Source organism: Penaeus japonicus, unplaced genomic scaffold (genome assembly GCF_977035675.1).
Source record: "Penaeus japonicus unplaced genomic scaffold, GWHDUDI00000001_assembly GWHDUDI00000028, whole genome shotgun sequence".
Classification (NCBI taxonomy): domain Eukaryota; kingdom Metazoa; phylum Arthropoda; class Malacostraca; order Decapoda; family Penaeidae; genus Penaeus; species Penaeus japonicus.
Window position 1 is genome coordinate 2,614,087 of NW_028234430.1, and position 20,274 is coordinate 2,634,360.

Consider the following 20,274-nt stretch of genomic DNA (forward strand, 5'->3'; position numbering starts at 1 on the left):
GGTCGAAAGGAAACGGAGAAATTGATGGTTGTTTTTTTGTATTTAAGATGTGCTTTGGTGTGCATGTGTTTGTGGATTTGTTTGTTGGTATGAATGGTTGGGTTGGTGAGTTTGTGATTGGTGTGTTTGTGGATTTGTTACTGACTGTTTTCTAAGCTTCTGAAATTCTGTTAAGTATTATTGTTATCGGTATTTAGTGATGTTGATTAGCTATCGCACTTTATAGGAAGTTGTTATTGCAAACGATGGATAGGACCTGTATAGCCTATGTTGCATGTTAATAGAAATTATAGTTTGTGGATGATACTCGTGCTCTGAAGAGGTGAATTTGACTTAATATATACTTTGTCGCACATTGAGCTTTATAAAGATCTTATGGGGGGGGGAAATAAAGGTAGAGTGTTAGTTAACGGCAATACGGCTTTTGCCTGAATGTGTATAGGTAATTAGATAAATTTGTAGACTCTTCATCTGTTAAATTTCGGACTCTGTTGAAAAAAAAAAAAAAAGATATTCGAGAGAGGATTATAAGACGTGGAACAGCTCCTTTGACTTTCAACTTCCTCAGACAAATGATTGACCGAGGCCTTTTTTTTGTTTTACCTGAATGAATCCTAAACGTAAATTGCATTTGATGACCTCATCTGCTGGTGTGTGACTACAAATTATTATTCTACTAATATGCAGTCCTCTTGAGGAGGAGAAAGAAGACAACTTTCTCTTTACCAGTGTAGCGTCTTCGAGAGGACCACCCTATATTTTATTCTATTCTTCTCTTATCCTTAGTGTTAGTCTTACTGTGTACTGGTTTTAGCTAAATAATTTTCCTTCTTGTTCTTATGTTTTTCACTGAATGATTAAGTACACTTTTCTTACGTATAGTCAAAACAAAGTTCCATGGTATTCATGGTATTCATAGCGCCGCCTACGTAATGATGTCATGATCAACTTCCACCAATCATGCGTTTTCTGGTGCGTAGAGGCACTAAAATTAAAACATGGCGTTCCAAAGTCCAGTCAATATTTATTTACATTTACTTGCATCAATTGTATATTCCTATTGGCTACAAGCAAATGTAGCAGAAATAGTAGATGTGTATAGATGACTGATGAAAGTAACTATATATCAAGAATGATTGAAATTTGTAGTGTAATATGTTTTTTTTTTATTTGCCTGTACTCGAGCGGTAGACGATGGACATGGCATTATATGGTGGACACTATAAATGACCGTGAATTTTGTTTTTATTATAGTGTGTTCATTAGCTTGCATTTATCATTATCTCTTGTAAGTTCCCATTATCTAAGCTGCTAGACTCAGCACTTTTTTGGTTAGCAAGCTCACATGCTGATGGCTGTATGCTAAATAAGGGTATTTCTCTGCCTTATGTGCAAGTTATGTATCTGTGACCCCTATATTTATTTACATTTATCCTCTCTCTCTCTCTCTCTCTCTCTCTCTCTCTCTCTCTCTCTCTCTCTCCTCTCTCTCCTCTCTCTCTCTCTCTCTCTCTCTCTCTCTCTCTCTCTCTCTCTCTCTCTCTCTCTCTCTCTCTCTCTCTCTCTCTCTCTCTCTCTCTCTCTCTCTCTCTCTCTCTCTCTCTCTCTCTCTCTCTCTCTTTCTTTCCTATTTTGGTTTTATGTTCAGATTGTTTCTTTTGTTTTTTTTACCTGCTGATCGAATTAATCTGTTGCATGTCCTTTTCTTTTCTTTTCAGTGTCATTTCCTTTTGTCGTTAGTATAGTTATTTAGATTTATGTTTTGGCTTGATTTGCATTTATTTTTTTAAATTATTTTTGAGATTTATATTACAATTTGTTAACCCACTTATATCAGGACATATATTTGCCTAATTCTGCTCCAATCGCCAACTGTACACAGCTTCTCTTCGAGTGAGAGGTTGTACGGAGCCACATACATTATTCAGAGGGGTGACAAAAAGAGGTTTAGGTATTTTTATTTATTTTTTGTGATAGAGTTAAGAAAAATTTCTATATATATAAATGAGACAACAGTGTTTTTATACAGGCATAACTATGTATAATGTTTATAAACTGCGAAACTCCATGATGTTACAGAACATCATGTGTCATGTTGGTAATATTCCAGTGACATTATACCATGTCATTCATTGTTAATGGGTTAATGAAAGAGGCTTACTTCTATAAGCATATTTTATTTTATTTTGCTGCATTATATGTATATTTTTTCATGTTAGTGTCACAGTGAACTCAGTGGTTAAGATTGATATACTTTACCCATGTTACTGTTACTTCACCACACCAGCCCTGAGTATATCCTTACTGTGCAAGTACTATTATTTGACATGATCTAGACAGTGTAAAGGAAAGGGTGCTACTTTCAGCAACAACAATTTTGGTGATTATCAACTATTGGACTGCACAAAGGTAGGCAATGTGAACTTATTTGTGGGAGTGAAGGACAGTGGTGCAGTACAATTTTACTCAAAGGTGGCTGGAAATTATCTGAGTGCACTAGATAAGGTTCCCCACTTGAGATTTTAAAAAATTAGGTTTAGACTGAATTTGAAAGGCTGTAATTTAAGAATTAGTGCTATCAAAGAGATAAAATATAGTGCATAGAACAGAGAGCAGCCTTCATTGTCATGACTCTAAGTTCAGACCTCCCTTGCCATGTCATTTATAGATGCCAACTGGTGTCATTGTGTTAACCCATTGGCAGCGGATGGCATGATTTGCTGAAAAGGCAGAGTCGGTCATAGACGCGGATGGCACCGTGTCCGACATGTAAACCAGTGATCCTACTACACAAACATTTTTTTAATACCGCGACCAATGGGTTAAAATGATGCACCTGTATCTGACCTCCATCCATGCTGGTCAACACGCAGGCGAAAGCCAATAAAATCCTCCATCACATGTTCTGGCAAGATAGAGCTTGTAGACCTCCCTGGCAAATCATTGTCAAATAAAGAACCAAACTGAACTCTGTCTTGCAAGAATATAGTTGATGGAAGTTTGTTGACTTCTGGCAGGGGGACTAATGGGAAGATTTAGCACATGGTCTTAATCTGAATTGATACATGATACCATAATACAAAAAAATAAGGTTTCTAACAAATATAATGCCTATGTTATGTAAATGGTGAGATTAATATACACAAAACATGGTATTGTTATATGTTGTGATCAGAAGTCAGAATGAAAGTTCAAATGTTTGTATTTTGGTATGTGTATGCATATGAAGTTGGTCAAATTTCTATATTTTCTGGGGGTGAGGGGCTTACAGAACCCCTCATCCTAAGCCCCAGACTGTATTAGATCCCCCGTAGTCAGCTGCCCCCCAATGACAGACACCTAGTTATATTACTGGTTCAGAGCTCATCTGATAGATCTAGATGATATGTGCTCCAATCTGGCGAGAAGTTATGCAAAGTAATGTGTCTTCTTTACAAACTCTTATCTTTCTGGAAATTTACTAGAAAGATTTGAAGTCTATGAGAACTGCCCGTGATTCTCGATTTGGTGTCTATGGTCAGATTACTTCTTTTTTTGGCATTTATTTAGCCCAAAATTAACAAATCCTCATTGGGATTTAGAGCCAAGATTACAAGCAATATTTTATTGATCACACTTTCCTGAATTTCCAGTTGGAATGTGTAGAACAAAAATATGGTAACCCCATTTCAGATATGGATTGGTACCTAGGTTTGTAAATGCAAATCGATAATTGTAGCTTGTGATCAAAGACGCCTAAAAATCGATCTCCTTTCTTTTCAGCTAAAGATGGCGGGAGGGTTTCGATACAAGATATGGGATCCTCCACTGATCATTTCACAAATCATCACGATGCAGGTAAAGCAGCCACAAGAGTACAGGTTTTCTTAACATTTAAATATACAATTATTTTTTCTTTTTCTAGTTTTTTTAAAACTTATTTTTGTCATTAACCCTCTGGTGCCATCATATGGCGTCGATCATTTAATTGATTTAGGCCTATGCGTTCGAGAGCCCCGGCATTGCAACTTGCAAGGCTGGAATGCCCCTGGCATGAATAGGTTAAGGGTATTACTGATTACTGATTATTACTTATCCAGATAAGATTACAAGTTAATTGCATCTCTTCCTGCTGAAGTGAAGTAGGCATTTTGGGAGCTGATTTTGAGATACACTTGCCTTACCTTACAGTGGCCAACTGTTTCGGAGATTTTGAACCTGTATTTGCCGGAAAGAATATCGTGGTGGCATGTTTGATTTGATGGATTTGCAAAAAGCTGTTTTGTCTTTTGATTTAAAAAAAAGAACTGATTAAGAGATTATATTGCAAAGAGGTTTATTCCAACATGTATAAGTGGCTGGGTTGCTTTGTCTCTATTGCAAGTTTGTTTAACCCATTAGCAGCAGATGGCATGATTTGCTGCAAAGGCAGAGTCGGTCATAGACGTGAATGGCACTGTCCCAGACAATGTAAACCAGCCATCCTACTGCACAAATATTTATTTAATACTGCGACCAATGGGTTAATAGAAAAGACAGTCTTTGACTATTTCAAAGAACTAATAGTAACAGGCTAGCATTACCAGGAAAGACCAAACTGTTAGATATTTTTTTTTAAAGTTAGAGCATATGAAGGTAATTATGAAAAGCTGGTTTGAGTTTTCAAGGTTTCATTTATTATGTTGGAGAAAGGCCATCTTTAGTTCAAGAGACAATTATTTTTTAAAAGACAATGAAAATAAGTAAAATGTGTGTAGCTGTAGGTGTAAAAGTGGGTTTGGGTGAGCAATGTTTTGCTTGCCTTAACAGACATTTATATAAAGTCAATTTTGTTGTCTTGACCATGTCCAGCAAGTCCTGATTTTATGCATGACTTGAATTCCTGCTTTGAAGAAATGAGAATACTAGCAGCAAACTTTCTTTATTAAAATTCAACTTCTCCAGTGCTGAGCAGTATAACTAGATCTTAGAAAAATCTTTGAAAACTTAAGTGATCTTTTTGATGCAAAAAGGTTCTCCTTACCACTTTTTTCCAACATTTGGAAGGAGACATGAACTGCATAAGGGAATTACGAGTCCAGGACATAGTGCATGGAAGCAATAAGCAGCTCAGTACCAGGCCATAGACAGTGCATCTGTCTAAGATGTAGAATTACTTAAAACTGCATACTTGCATTAAATTGATTACTAGACATTGTGAACCTGTAAGTGATGTGATAACAGCTATCAGCCCCAAATATAAAAGTTTATGAATTATTGTATAAAAAGTGTTGTGAATAATTACATGAAAAGAACAACTTCAGCTAAAACAAAGTTTACTCTGATACATCCTAGAACATTTTCAGCAGTGACAGAGATCATTTGCATTGGTTGAAAATAGTATCTTTGGAAACTGCAAATTCAGTTGAGCTTATTTGCAATCTAAGGAACCGTAGATAGCCATTTGAAAAAAAAAAAGAAATGCCATTTATTGAAACCCTATTGATACCCTATCCCCACTCTTCTGTTCGGCTGCTCTCTCTTTCCCAAATATCTCAATCATCTACGTCTACTTTCCTACTTCACAGTTTTCATGCCTATTTGCACTGTAGTGTTGATTCAAAGGAAAGGCATTCAAGACACAACAATGATCACCAGAATTCCTTTTGCTGTTGCATTTTGTTTGTCATCATGTTGCGTGTTGCACTTTATTTCCGACCCTAGGCTGATGTAAGCAATGGCCACCCAACATCAACCACAACATTCGTGACACTTCAGCAATGAATGTCTCTATTGCACTTTCATGCTTTGGAATGTCAGTGAAGTGTTATCCTATCTTAAGAATATCTTACGTTACTATTTCAGGCTGTTTACTACATTGGTCTCGGTATATGGATTGCCTTCATGGACGTCTTCACTGGACATCACAGATCACTTGATAGTATCTTCAAATACCAGGTACAGTCACGATGTTGCCTTGATGTCAGTCATGGAAGTAGCATAATTGTGTTTGTATGAGGAACTGAGACTATTTATTTTTATTATCATTATTTTTTTTATTATTATTATTATTTTCCATATTTTTCTTTTATGATTTTCCTCTTGCTTGTTTGCTAATAGCAGTTCATATTCGTATTGGATTTTAGAATGACTTTATTGAATTAGTAACTATTAAAACTTTATATTACAATTTCTGATTTTATTAACCGTAAGGAATGGGCTAAAAACAAAGATAAATATGCCCAAAGCTTTCTTTAACAGATAATTTTTTTGAAAGGGTAACCTGACATTATTTTTGAAATTATGAAATTAGCTTAATCATATCTATACTAAGGTATTGGCGTATTGATTATTGACTCCAATTTTACAGGAAATCCAAATAAAAGAGGTGCATGGTAGAGCAGTGATGGCCGCATTTATTCTCAATGCGCTAACTGGGTATGTTATAGATCTGTCTTGTTTTCTTTCTCTGTCTATCATTTTGTGTGTGTATATGTGTGTGTGTGTGTGTGTGTGTGTGTGTGTGTGTGTGTGTGTGTGTGTGTGTGTGTGTGTGTGTGTGTGTGTGTGTGTGTGTGTGTGTGTGTGTGTGTGTGTGTGTGTGTGTCTGTCTCTCTCTCTCTCTCTCTCTCTCTCTCTCTCTCTCTCTCTCTCTCTCTCTCTCTCTCTCTCTCTCTCTCTCTCTCTCTCTCTCTCTTTCTCCTTTCTCTCTTTCTCTTTCTCTCTCTCTCTCTCTCTTTCTCTCTCTCTTCTCTCTATCTCTTTCTCTCTCTCTCTCTCTTCTCTCTCTCTATCTCTCTTCTCTCTCTCTCTCTCTCTCTCTTCTCTCTCTCTATCTCTCTTTCTCTCTCTCTTCTCTCTCTCTCTCTCTCTCTCTCTCTCTCTCTCTCTCTCTCTCTCTCTCTCTCTCTCTCTCTCTCTCTCTCTCTCTCTCTCTCTCTCTCTCTCTCTCTCTCTCTCTCTCTCTCTCTCTCTCTCTCTCTCTCTCTCTGTTGCTCTACCTCTCTCACTCTTCCCCCTCCCCTTTCCCCTTTCCCGCTCCCCTGTTTTCATTCCTTTTCACTGTTATTTTAATGAAACTTGCTTGTTGAATGAAAAGATTGTAATGTCTGACATTTCACTGACTAGAGTGAAGAATCTATAAAATATAAAGATATGAGAATAAAAAAACAGCAAAAAAAACAATAACACATGGTTGGATTGTTAAATTGATAATTTTTTAAACTTTTTATTGCAATATTAATAAACATAACCTACCTTGCTTTGAGATACGTAAGAAGTTCCTAATTCGCTGATATTGATATTTCAGGTCTTTAGGATTGTGGAAAATTGTCCAGAGAACAAAACAGTGTCTTGACTTCACAATAACGGCCCATTTCCTACACATGTTGTGCTGTTGGTTTTACAATGGACATCTCCCTTCACAGCCGTCAGTGTGGCTACTTCACCTCGTTACGATAACTCTAATGTGTGTCCTTGGAGAATACATGTGCATGAGGACCGAGATGCAGAATATTCCTGTGATGAGTTCAAAAGTTGATCTGTGAATAGTATGTCAGTTTTTATACTGTATTTATATTATTTTATTTTCTATATTTGTAATGATAGTCAATATTAGCTAGAAAATTTGTTTAGAAGGATACCTGTAAAACTTGTACGAACCATTTCCACTTAGGCGTATAGGGTATTTTAGCAAATATTTTTAACTGGAAGTTTGTGATATTGATTTTAGGATAGAGAATGTCAAAGGCATTTTTTCTCCCCTTTTATTTAGGATATAGCCGGATAGGATTGCAGTCCCAAAAACACCCAAAGAATTCAATTTTTGTTGTTGTTGATCTAAGCATTTTAAGTCATCCAATGAGACCATATGAAGCTTCCAAACATTACCTTCCATGTAGATGAAGGATAGAAGAAAAACAAAATGTGAAGATTTGTGAAATTTTGAATACCTCATTTTATTACCAGTCTCTCTCTCTCTCTCTCTCTCTCTCTCTCTCTCTCTCTCTCTCTCTCTCTCTCTCTCTCTCTCTCTCTCTCTCTCTCTCTCTCTCTCTCTCTCTCTCTCTCTCTCTCTATCTATCTATCTTACTCTTTCTCTCCCTCCCTCCCTCCCTTCCTCCCTTCTTCCCTTCCTCTCTCCCTTTCTGCCCCCACCCCCTCCCCCCCCTACCTTTTCACCTTACCTCTCTCTCCCGATCTCTCCTCCTTTTCCTCTCTCCCTATGTTATGAATAACATATTTTGTATTATGATTGCCTATGTAGAAGAAAACCATTGATTAAAAAAATACAGAAATGTTTTATAGTATCTTGAATGGAGTGTCAATTGAAAGTTGAGCCACTGTGTAATAGTGCTGAACCGTGTTGCATCATGCACAACGGAGTAGCATTGGACAGACAGAATGAAGAGCTAGGTCCTGTGTATTTTGTTTCTTTTTGAAATATTGCTTGATATTTTTTTGTTATTTTTTTATGGTTACAGCCGTTATAGAGATAAACATGTCTCTTTTAAATATTTTTATTCTTTAGTAGATTGGATGATTATTAATGATGCTGATCTTAACTTTCATGGTAACAGTAATGATAATGATGATGATCATAGTATTTATTTTGTTTTTTTGTAAAGATATATATATATTTTCTTCATTAAATGTATCACATAAAGAGGTCTTTTTATCTTAACATATAGAGGTTCCCAACCTGTTAGTAACTAGTCTCCCCATTGCCCCCCCCCCACCCCCCCACCCGCCAACTAAACATCCCAACCTAACTTAACTAAGTGCAGTTGAGAGCATAGACATAACCAAGCATCTATCATTGGGAGGACATCAACAGGGGCACAGATGATTATAGGGGGCAAACAGCATTAGATGAATGCCGTTTGCCAAATTTTCACAGTAAGCTACCAAGAAGATTTGCCCCTGGTTGACACGAGCGAAGGTTTCCCTAGTGAGCCGAGTTACCCGTGTATACTGACGAGTCCTTGTTAGTGACGTGGTCGAAGAACTCTGTATATCCCGTGAGAAATCTCGTACACCCATTGCCAGGTTGGGAACAGTTGATATAAAGAAGCCGTGTTTCAATTGAATGTCATGGAATGTTTTTGCAAGTGATGGAAGTGTTCCTCGATAATTTGTTGCATACTTTTAGTTTTGCCATTAAAAATATGAAAATATTTTATCGGTGTTACTCTGATATGTGTGATTTAGATATAATATTTTAGGATGGTCAGGAAAGCTTATAAGGAAAATGATGAAAAAACTGTGTATATTAATGAGAGGCAAGTAAAATATATGTTTATTTGTATGTGTGTGTGTGTGTGTGTGTGTGTGTGTGTGTGTGTGTGTGTGTGTGTGTGTGTGTGTGTGTGTGTGTGTGTGTGTGTGTGTGTGTGTGTGTGTGTGTGTGTGTGTGTGTGCATGTGCGTGCGTGTCTAAATGCATCTGCAATATTATATTGTAAATGTTGGGAAACTGACTGAAAGCATGGCTTACATACAAAAAAAAATGTGTTAAAATATTTTAGTTCACAATTCAAGGAGTTTTAGAGTTTGAAAATATTATTCAGTAGAATATTTTAACTTACTACTACTTTAATGTTACTACTATTTACAGGAAGGTAGAGAGTCTGACATAATATGTAAGATTAACATTAATATTTTGGGATGTAAAACTTTATATTTTGAAATAAACAAAAAGGTATGTTTATATTGTAAATATATACATTAATACATATGAATGATTTATTATATATGTATATACATTATATGTACATATATAGATGATACAAATTGTGTATACAGTCTATCCTCGTTTTAAATAAGAGACATCCTCTAGAGGAACACATAACAGCTTGTGGATCCGTTTAACTCGTTCGCAATGGGGCAGTTATTTGCCTAATGCTGCTCTTGCAGTGAAGATAACAAGCGCATCCAGCCTCCAGGTGCAAGATCTCTCCCGACATGATGCTGCGCTGTGCCGCTAAAAGTGCTTTTCACTCGCTCGATTTCATGGGCTGCAGAGAGGCATTTTTTGTGTCTGCACAAAAGCAAAGATTTAATACATAATTATGTATATAAAACATGTACTTAGAGGGAGAGATCATGACATGATAGGACATCATGCAGCCAGAATGAAAAATTCCCATGACATGATATCATGTTATCTGGTGCAAATGGGTTAGCCCATTCACGACAGGGGCATTCCAGTCTTGCATGTCACAGTGCCGGGGCTCTCGAACGCATAGGCCTAAATCAGTTAAATAAACGACGCCGTATCGCGTCTCCAGCGAACGGGCCTAGAATGCGTCACGAGAGGGTTAAACCTTACCTAGCTGCAACTCCTTCCCCCAGCTCCAGGACAAATTCCTCGATAGTGCTAAGCCTGTTTGCTGTCCTGCATCTTGAATCATACATGGTACTGCATTATCACATTATTATCAAGATTGTTATTCATCTGTATGTATTGCTTACGGGGAAATAAAAAGAACAATTGTGTTGTAAATCTGTCAGACAAATCTAAATGTGTTTCCTCTATCTAAACTATTATTTTCTTAACATTAATTCTTCCCTCTCTCAACACCTTCTCTCCTCCATCTTTTACTCTAAGCTCCTGAATTAACGTAGAGAAATCTTAAAAATCATGGTCATGGTATACAGGAGAATTCTTCAGTCATCTCTCAAAGAAATACATCAATATGGTAATAATTATTTTGTCAATAAAAAGACCCTGAAACAGGAATAACATCTTATGAATCTTTTTATTTTCCCAGGTAGGTTTGCTGATGCTAAATGGAAATTATTGTCACTTGTGCTGTAAAACAAATAGTGCATTTTGTGACACTGACAGTGGTGAGATTTATCTTATTCATTACCTTTTCATACATTAATAATGAAAAAAAAGCAATAAATGTTTTTCCAGAGGATCCTTTTGTTATGCTTAAATTATATATATATTTTTTTTTCGTGTAGGTATACCTGCAGTTTACACAATGACTTTCCTACTGCCCCTTAGCTACCTATATTTCATTAGGTGCTCACATTATATCTTAGAGATATGTCTGTTTGGTACTTCCATCTCTTCAGCTGCATTAATTCAGGAGCGAAGAGTCCAGAGATAGACCACAGACGGGTATTTAGTCCTGATAATAGTTGGATTATGGATAGGCAGGGAGAAGGCTGGGAGGAAGGGAGAATCGGTGTCTACCAAAATTTGTCTGTAATAATAGGGATCATTTATAGCAAGATCTTATATTTTTTAGGATAGACTGTATACATACTTACTGACATATTTATGTCCTGTTTTGTGAGTGTTAGTCTGATTTAGTAAAACGTTTGGTGTAAGGATAGGAAAGGTTATCTTTTAAAGTCACAACTGTCTTCCTGCTTCTACGGCATATTTTAGTTGAAGTTGTGCTGAAAACCAGACAAGGACAAAGGACTTGAAAACTACACTGAACTAACAAAAGTCTGTAATACTTAATTCATACTTTTTTATGAGGCAAAACTAATATGTATACTGGTTTTGAAGAAACTTAGCATTTTAGTGACGTTATTGAAGATAATGATGGACTAAATATGCATGTAATGATAAATTGTATGCTTTGACTCCTCAATCTAAAGCACAGCAACAATAAGAGTTGTAAATGGAGATGTATAAGTTGGGAACATGCACAACTAACTGCTGTTCTGTTTATTGCATTACCTGATAAACTTGTATGTAATAGATTACAGGATAGAAAAAGACACTAATTAATCAAAACATAAGAATTGTCAACATTTTGATAATTTTACTTTTTTTCCGTGACATATAATGAATCAGGTGTATAGTAGTTAGGGAATAAATGCAATATAAAAACTGAGTTTAATATAACAAAATGTCCAGGGCAGTAGCCCTTAAAAACACCTTTTAAGGAGATTGGTTGCAATAAGTGGTTTAATGTTTTATTTTCCAGTTGTCAGTGTACAAACATAGCACATTTGTACAATTAAGTCTATATTTTGTAGTCACCTGATATTACAACTCATAATTCTTGTTAGAATTCTGTAGATTAATAGTAAACCATTTATTTATATATTGCTGGATTAATCAAGTTAAATGTTGAGAGATGAGATATTAGCACTGACAATTCTGAATGACTGATTACTTTTTTTTTGCAGTGCTAACACCTAATTTCATTAGCTGTGCAGACAACTCTAGTGTTCCAAACACAAGAGTGGGCCTCTTTTACAGATAATTTTCTTACCTTTTACAAGAATAGTTTGCAATTTTATTATCTCTTTATTTTCATCCTAATGAAAATATCAATAAGGAGAAATAAACTACATTATGCAACAAACATATCTATATAACATTTCTCAAACTCCAGCTGCATGCATTGCAGGAATAGTAAGATGACATTCTCTTCATGATCTTTGACCTCTACTTGTAATGTCATCTGACCAATATTACTACTAATCACCAGACACCAAATAAAACTCTGAAAATAGCATATCCTTTCATCTCCTAATATGGGCACAAAATGTTAATTCACCAAAGTTGCCTTATGGCCAAAAGCCACGCCCTTGCATGAACATTTATGAGGGTAAATCCTGTTCTATCTGAAACTATGCATTTCTTTGGTTTTATTGTGTATTTTCATTTTATGGGGTTGCACAGTGTCTTGAAACCTGTTAGCCAGAGAGGGGTAGGGATGGAGTTCATACACGCACACGCACACGCACACGCACACGCACACGCACACGCACACACACACACACGCACACACACACACACACACACAGACTGCCAGGAATTTTTATGAATGAATCTATGTGAAGTAGGTAACCCAACATGTAAAATGTAATTCAACATGACATAAAAATATAATGCAAAACTAAGATATATACATCTCAATACTCAACCACTAACTGAGCACCAGAAATAGTTCGCATATTCATACGTGCACACATACATGTTTGCGTCAAGAGATGCACCCGCCATCTCTATAGTAAAGTAATCTCTATTTGTCATATTAACGACGGGGGCATTCTAGCCTTGAATGTCACAATGCCGGGGCTTTCGAATTATTAGGCCTAAATCAATTAAATGGCTGGCACAATACTGTGCCGCCCGGCCACTGGGCTTTTGAATGAGCGGTACAGTACTGTACCACCCGTCCAGAGAGGGTTAAGAATCATAGAATTAGGGCTGCACCCACTTCTACGTCTATAGCCATTCCCCTCAATCAGCTTGTAGATGAATGATTTACATAGATTCTATTGAATTCATGGAATAAAGAAATGAGTGATTAGGCAATGGAGCTACAAAAAGTGTAGCTATTGTATTGTTATGTGGAACAGATATAAAGATCATGAATAAATTCTTAGGTTTGTTCTAGATGATTATGAATAACTCTGCTCATTGTTATGTCTTGCATTAATTAGAAATAAAAGGAAAAATATGTACATGAAAAAATAAATCGCTCTTTACCTGCAGCATGAAATTAACTTATTGACTGATAGACAAAAAAAATCATTATTCTTTTTTAAAATCATACTAAGAAATGCAACTTAAGTAACCTAGTCTGTAAAGAGAAGACTATTAAAGATTCAATTCAGATTTTGCTTTTAGGATATAGAGAAAATAATATTCTTTTTCTTAATATATATAGTTTATTGCCTTTTGCTCTTTTGTAATAAGGTAACATACAGAAAAACAGGAAATATATTGGGGTTCCTGCATGCACCAAACACTGTTTTATTTACATACACATGCACATGCAGACACACACACATATGCACATGCACAAGCACTTGCACAAATACACATATACATACAGATGGATAAGTAGATAGATAATATGTATGTGTATACATTATATAGACAGATAGATAGGTAAATATGTTGATATGTATGGAAAGACAGATGAATTTCTATAAAGATATATATATATATATATATATATATATATATATATATATATATATATATATATATATATATATATATATATATATATATATATATATATATATATAGGCTTGTGGTAAACTTATTATTTACTAATGGCTATTTGTACTGAACTAACAAAACTTCCAAAAAATTTCTAAGGCATCATCCTTATCATGTGAAAATATAAACTGTCCTTCTATAAACATGAAACTTATTTTAGTCTTAAGATAAAATTATTTGCCTTGAAATTCTCATTCAAAGATTCTACTTCTTTAGCAGGTATATTCCAATTGATGGCATTGCCTATGTTTTGTATGTTTCTGCAAAAGTTTAAAATATGCTTTACTGACATTACAGTCACATCCTTAAATTTATATTTTATTTCACTATCTGACAATGTACGAAGAATAAAATTTTCAAGATATTTTAATCTACAAACCATTCGCCCAACAAGATCATCATTAAACCCTTTATAAGAATTAGAATCCCATTCATAAACACCAACTATTAAGGTACTGAGGTTAGGGCACCCTTTCACACATTTGACTAATGCTTCAACATCAACAGACTCTATGAAATACAAGGAAAGAGCCTGTAGTTTCTGTAGCTTTGGTACAAATGTGTCATCATACTCTGAAGCATCGAGGATGTTCACAAGATTATCACGGTAATTGGAAATATTTTTCAGGACGTCTGATGCTTCTTGTGGTTCGCATATGGCTCCTTTCGACTGATCAATCTTAGTTCCTGGTGGCTGGGAATCTTCTTCAGTCCTATTGTTTTTAGTCTTTTCACAAGCATGTTCTTGCAGTGCAGTCCTTAAAGAAGGACATGTTAAGTACAATGATTCTAAATTAGGGCAGTGCTCTGCAAGCTCACAAACACTTTCAACTGACAACTCATGCAGCACTTCCAAGTTTAGTGTTTGTAGGTTCGTCAGATACTTTGCAATGTCATTGAAGTTGTGGCTATCATAACTGTATGGAGTGAGAGAAAGGTGCCTCATGTTGGGAAATATCTCAAGTATTGTCAGGGGTATTGGCAGATTGATCACAAATTCTACTTCTGTTACTAGAGGCAAGTGCACCTTCCTTAGTAGTTCTGGTTCGACATCGAAAAAAATCTCTCCTGGCTGATTAGAAAACTTCTTTAATTTGAGCATGAATGGAGGGTAAGGCAAGCGATTTAGTGTGCTGAAGGAATTGAGCAGGTTCACTCCCATTAATTCTTCTAGCTCTGTTAATTTTTGAATAATTTGAATGGTCTCGCGAATCAACTGCAATTCTTCTTCTCTTTCCCACTTTAACTTTGGCAACAATAGTGATTTAAGCACAAAGCAACCATTTACCTTTCCATATTTTTCATGCCACTGATTATCATTCCCATACAGGGAACATAGTGAGTTTAGAAACTCAGCCCTCTCCTTATGCCTTCTGCCCTTTTTGTCCACAGCACCGCACTCCCCACTATTGGTTTTACTGGCTTGATGAAGTGCTAGATCAAAAGGCTCTCCACTAACATCCAAGTGCCACAAATTTGGACACTCTAAACTGATCATCCACATCAAAGGTCCGTTTGCCATATTCTGTAGGCTTAGGGTTGTCAGACTTTCAAAAGAATTCTCAAACTTTACTATTGCAGGAAGGAAAATGTTCATACTTTTTTCTTCTAGTCTTTCTACAGTTTCATCATCTATGGAATCTTTATTATCAATAAGGTATTTTGCTAAGGCTGAATGCAAGTACATTGAAATGGGATTCACATTCATCACAGAGACTTTTGATGTTAGCATGCTATTAAGAATCAAAGTGAAATGAAATCTTACTCTGTTTATACATGACCTTCTATCCCTAAGAAATGCCTCTATCTGACCTTCATCAACCTGCATGAAAGTTAACTGACTGAGTAATCTATTGAATATTTCATTATGGAATACAGGGGGGAGATTCTGAATGTATCCCGATATGACACAATGAAAGTTTCCCTGTTGTTCAAGGGCATCATTCCGTTCATCCACTCCATATCCAAAGAACATGTGTTCTCTACCACTCTGAATGACTTCATCAATTTTTTTGCCAGTTTCTAAGAATGTATCATAATTAGAGCGCCAAAGAAACAAGCTAGCAAAAGTCATAAGTTCGTTCATATTCTTGCAAACTGCATTTAAGGACAAATTAAGAAGGCTGTCTATCGCCACACGTGCTGGCATCTGAAAGATATTGAAATCTCAAATTAGCTTAAAAGAAAAGTATATATTATGGGTCAGGGATAAAAAAGAGAGATCAAAAGAAGGAGAGAGAGACGGAAAGAAAGAAAAAAATAAAAACAGACAAGTATTAAAACACATACTATAAATAAACGATAATGAAGAACATGAATATAATATACATGTTACATATAAATATTTGCACACACAACACAGGAGATTTTTTTAATTGGTCTGAGATTCCTCAATAAATGAATAAATTCATTCACCCCATAAAGAGGCCAAGTAACATATTAAATAGAGTACTCGAACTTCTCCCCCCCACCCCCACCCCCTCCACACACACAGACACAAGCATGCCTGACTGTCCCCTTGAACTAATGGAATGCAAATTCAACTTTGGAGTTGAATTTGGAGTAACTGCACACGGTTTTATTAAGAAACAATCTGTGCATTAAGTAAAAATGAATATATTGTACACTATCTTTCTTTTTTACTATATCATAAGCCATCATAGCTTACCTTGATAATGTATGTTGTTTATTCCCAGACTCTTGTATATGTACCTATAATTAAAATAAAAATTATCTTTAAGGTTTCACAAAGGATTTACTTAAAAAAATAAATTATTATGAAGAGAAATTAACTTACTTTGAAGGAAGAAATAAATACATTTGCATAAACAATAGTCACGTTATTATGGATACAGTGTTCAGATAATCAAGGAGTCGTCACTGACTAATATTATTCTGCTCCTTCTCTTATCACTCTGAATTAAGTTCTAATATTCTCTAATGTGTGATGGAACCAGCTTTTGATGAGAGGAATTAGTGATCAACAATATATATAATTTTTTTCCTCTTTTTCTCATAGTAGAAAATAAAATCTTATTATACCATTCTCTTTAACTTAGTTTAATGAGAGGAATTAGTAATCAACAGTATATAGAACTTTTTTCCCCCTTTTCTCATTGCAGAAAATAAAGTCTTACTATACCAGTTCTCTTTAACTAGAATATTCATCCAGAAATCATGTGTTCTCAAGAAGTGGTCTTTTATCACTCTTTTATTAACAGATAAACAGTGATCTTGGCATCTTTTCATACGTACTTATTTGAAGCTGTAACTTACATACTGCACACAATAACGACATCCGGATGGTATTTTCCCTATCAATAATCTTTATTACTACTAGCAGACCCATTAACAAGAATTATATTCCAATGGTCATAAATGGCAAAGCAACTAAAAATACCTCTCGGTCCTCGTATTGCGTCCAAGCACAGTCTCCAACTTTTTAGTGAAGACTTAGAACTCCAAGACATTTTTTTTCTCCTCTTACTGCAACTTCATGGTATATCCTACAAAAAAAGAAAAAAGAAAGAAAAAAAGAAGTTACATAATGAATAATCCCTTCTTCCATTCTATGAGGGTCTCTATCCTTTATTGATATTTTTTGGTCATGTAAATTTTCTGATTTGATGATGAAAAATAAGGGAAAGAGAATGTAAGTGTTGGAAGTACTGAAACTTTTTAGGTCATTAAGTGTGAATAGTATAAAACCCTATAACAAAAGCAGCAGCAGAAGAGGAGGGAGAAGAAGGAGATGGAAAAGGAGGAGGAGGAGGAGGAGGAGGAGGAGGAGGAGGAGGAGGAGGAGGAGGAGGAGGAGGAGGAGGAGGAGGAGGAGGAGGAGGAGGAGGAGGAGGAGAGGAGGAGAGGAGGAGGAGGAAGAGAGGAAGAGGAAGAGAAGAGAAGAGGAAGAGGAGGAGAAGAGGAGAGAGAAGAGGAGGAGGAGGGAGAAGAGGAGGAGGAAGAGGAAGAGGAAGAGGAAGAGGAAGAGGAGGAGGAGGAGGAGGAGGAGGAGGAGGAGGAGGAGGAGGAGGAGGAGGAGGAGGAGGAGGAGGAGGAGGAGGGGAGGAGGAGGAGAGAAGAAGAAGAGAAAAGAGAAGAGGAAAGGAGGGGGAAAGGAAGAAAAGAGGTGGAGAAGGGAGGAGGAGGAGGAGGAGGAGGAGGAGGAGGAAGAGGAGGAGAAGGAGAGGAAGAGGAGGAGGAAGAGGAGGAGGAGGAGGAGGAGGAAGAGGAGGAGGAGGAGGAGAGGAGGAGGAAAGGAGGAGGAGGAGGAGGAGGAGGAGGAGGAGGAGGAGGAGGAGGAGGAGGAGGAGAAGAAGAAGAAGAAGAAGAAGATAAAGACGAAGGAGAAAGAAAAGAAGGAGAGGGAAGGGGAGAAGGAGAAGAGGAGGAGAAGGAGAGGAGAAAGAGAGGAGGAGAGGAGAAGGAGTGGAAGAGGAACAGGAAAAGGAGGAAGAGGAAAAACTTTGGAAAAGAATAGGAGGGGGAGGAGTACAAAGGGGAACGAAATCTTGAATAAGAAATGTACATGCACCTTTAAAAAAAAAATTCTTACTTATTACAGGAATAATAAATTGATATTATCTAAGCAATGGTGTCTAAAGGTATCACACATTAAATTGGACACGTGAAAGAAAAAGTACACTTACATTACACATGAATCTTCTTGAGAAAATACTAATGACATTTCAATGCAACCACCTAGCAACAAGTACGTCCATTGCAAAGCTTCTTGATTTTCAATGAGAGATTTACAGTGATAATACTTCCCAGCTTTTAGTCTCCATTATCAATAAATATATTTTCGATCGAACTATTTAATCACCTAAATCATTCTAGACAAATGTATATGTAATTTATTAATACGTCTTAAACGTATATTCCTCTTTTAATCTAAATAAAACGTTTTCCTTTATAACGTGTAAGGAACAAGTAATAGAAAACAGAAGTGGAGTCTTTACTTAACGGGGGATTATCGTAAATAAAAAAGCTATTCTAGTCACATAATTATTTTCTTTGGGTCTGTACCACAGAGACTGTGCATATGATAATCATTTTCGGGTTTGAATATTGTTGGAGGTTAGGTGAGAGAGAGAGAAAAAAAAAAGGAATGTCAAAGGTGATCAAAGTCACATGCTTTGGTACTATTTATTACAGTGTCCTATGCTTGAGATATACAAAAAAAAAAATAATAATAAAAAAAAAAAGACATCGCTGGCTTGACACCCTGTATGGATGATTAGAAATGGCCAAGTAATTAAATTTTGAAGAAGTACAAAATAATGCATTTTACATCATTCACATAATTGTATTTGGTGAAAATATTGTAACTTCCCTTCTGCAGAGACTATGATAGTCCGAGCAGGGTTTTATTGAGACATAAATGATACATGCTAATGAAGTACAATTTTTTTTCTTGACATTCTGATTAATTATTTCCTTACATATCAATGTGTGATTATGTGATCCCAGGAAAGGACTTATTATGGCGCTCAACTGCATGCTTGTAATATCCTCCTGGTGTACTGTATATATTTCAAGCTATTGATATAACTAAGTTTTGCAATTGATGTGCGAGCCGAAAGATAAAGGATAATTTGAGATTTAAGTATCCACTTATCACAATAAAACTGGTCAGTCATCATATATCTTATGATTTAGTTGTGTTCCATCACGATCTTATGCTTTGAATGTGACTCATATGATATTCCAGCTGATAACAATATGGAGGAAGTCCTTCAAGAATAAGAAAGAAGTCCAGTATTTAGAACGATAAAAATAATAAATTCTGAACAGCATGGCTTCCGTAATGTAGTTGTTCTATATCAAATCCTGAAGAGGGGAATTAAAGCAAGGCATTAAACAGCATTCTATCGTACTTGGGTAGATGGACAATCATCCCTGTCAAGGAAATGAAAAAAAAAAAAAAAAAAAAAAGCTTCGGAACTAATGGCCTAAGGAAGGCTGTTTACCTGTGTACCTCAAGAACATTCGAAACAATCCAGTACAATCTGGAAGTGTTTAAAAGAAAATTCAGGTGGTTGGATAAATTCAATACAGGACGAACTACCAACAAGTGGTAGGTAGTAAAGGAACGAGAACTGAATCAAAATTCCTTTCCTCATCAAGTGCACTTCCTTTCAATTGACAAAAGGCTGTCCGACCGACCACCGGGATGGCTCTGGTATAAGCCATTACAACTTGCGCTAACAAGGTTATGTAATGTGATACAAATCTTTAAAAGTAAACAACTGTTTAATAACTTTTAACTACATTTACAGGAAAAAGTACATGAATGAAAAGGTGTTCCTTGCAATGATCTAAAAA

At 36.0% G+C, this 20,274-nt stretch overlaps 2 protein-coding genes across 4 annotated transcripts in view; one reads left to right on the top strand and one right to left on the bottom strand.

Moving 5' to 3' along the window:
* Positions 1–12,442, top strand: part of Sys1 (Sys1 golgi trafficking protein) — a 12,689-nt gene extending 247 nt beyond the window's left edge. The window contains exons 1-5 of one of the 2 annotated variants that reach the window (XM_086553243.1): positions 2,232–2,409; positions 3,763–3,837; positions 5,824–5,916; positions 6,329–6,396; positions 7,268–12,442. In XM_086553243.1, coding sequence (XP_086409369.1) covers positions 3,769–3,837; positions 5,824–5,916; positions 6,329–6,396; positions 7,268–7,505 — 468 coding nt within the window. In that variant the 5' untranslated portion in view covers positions 2,232–2,409; positions 3,763–3,768 and the 3' untranslated portion in view covers positions 7,506–12,442. Of the gene's footprint in view, positions 1–2,231; positions 2,410–3,762; positions 3,838–5,823; positions 5,917–6,328; positions 6,397–7,267 lie in introns of those variants that run through there. The other variant, XM_043005225.2, reaches the window with a different exon arrangement.
* A 1,548-nt stretch (positions 12,443–13,990) lies between these two features.
* On the bottom strand, positions 13,991–18,927 carry LOC122246585 (uncharacterized). Of its 2 annotated transcripts, XM_043005237.2 has the most exons (4): positions 18,597–18,927; positions 17,351–17,456; positions 16,619–16,662; positions 13,991–16,099 (listed from the first exon to the last, which is right to left on the bottom strand). In XM_043005237.2, the coding sequence occupies exon 4, from the start codon at positions 16,097–16,099 to the stop codon at positions 14,102–14,104; it is 1,998 nt and encodes a 665-aa protein (XP_042861171.2). In that variant the 5' UTR covers positions 16,619–16,662; positions 17,351–17,456; positions 18,597–18,927; the 3' UTR covers positions 13,991–14,101. The 2 variants fall into 2 exon arrangements, with proteins under 2 accessions (XP_042861171.2, XP_086409368.1); XM_086553242.1 differs by lacking the exon at positions 17,351–17,456.
* Positions 18,928–20,274: the final 1,347 nt, after the last annotated feature.

Coding starts and splice junctions, on each gene's coding strand:
- LOC122246585 (XM_086553242.1), bottom strand. CDS start 16,099: ATGCCAGCACGTGTGGCGATAGACAGCCTTCTTAATTTGTCCTTAAAT.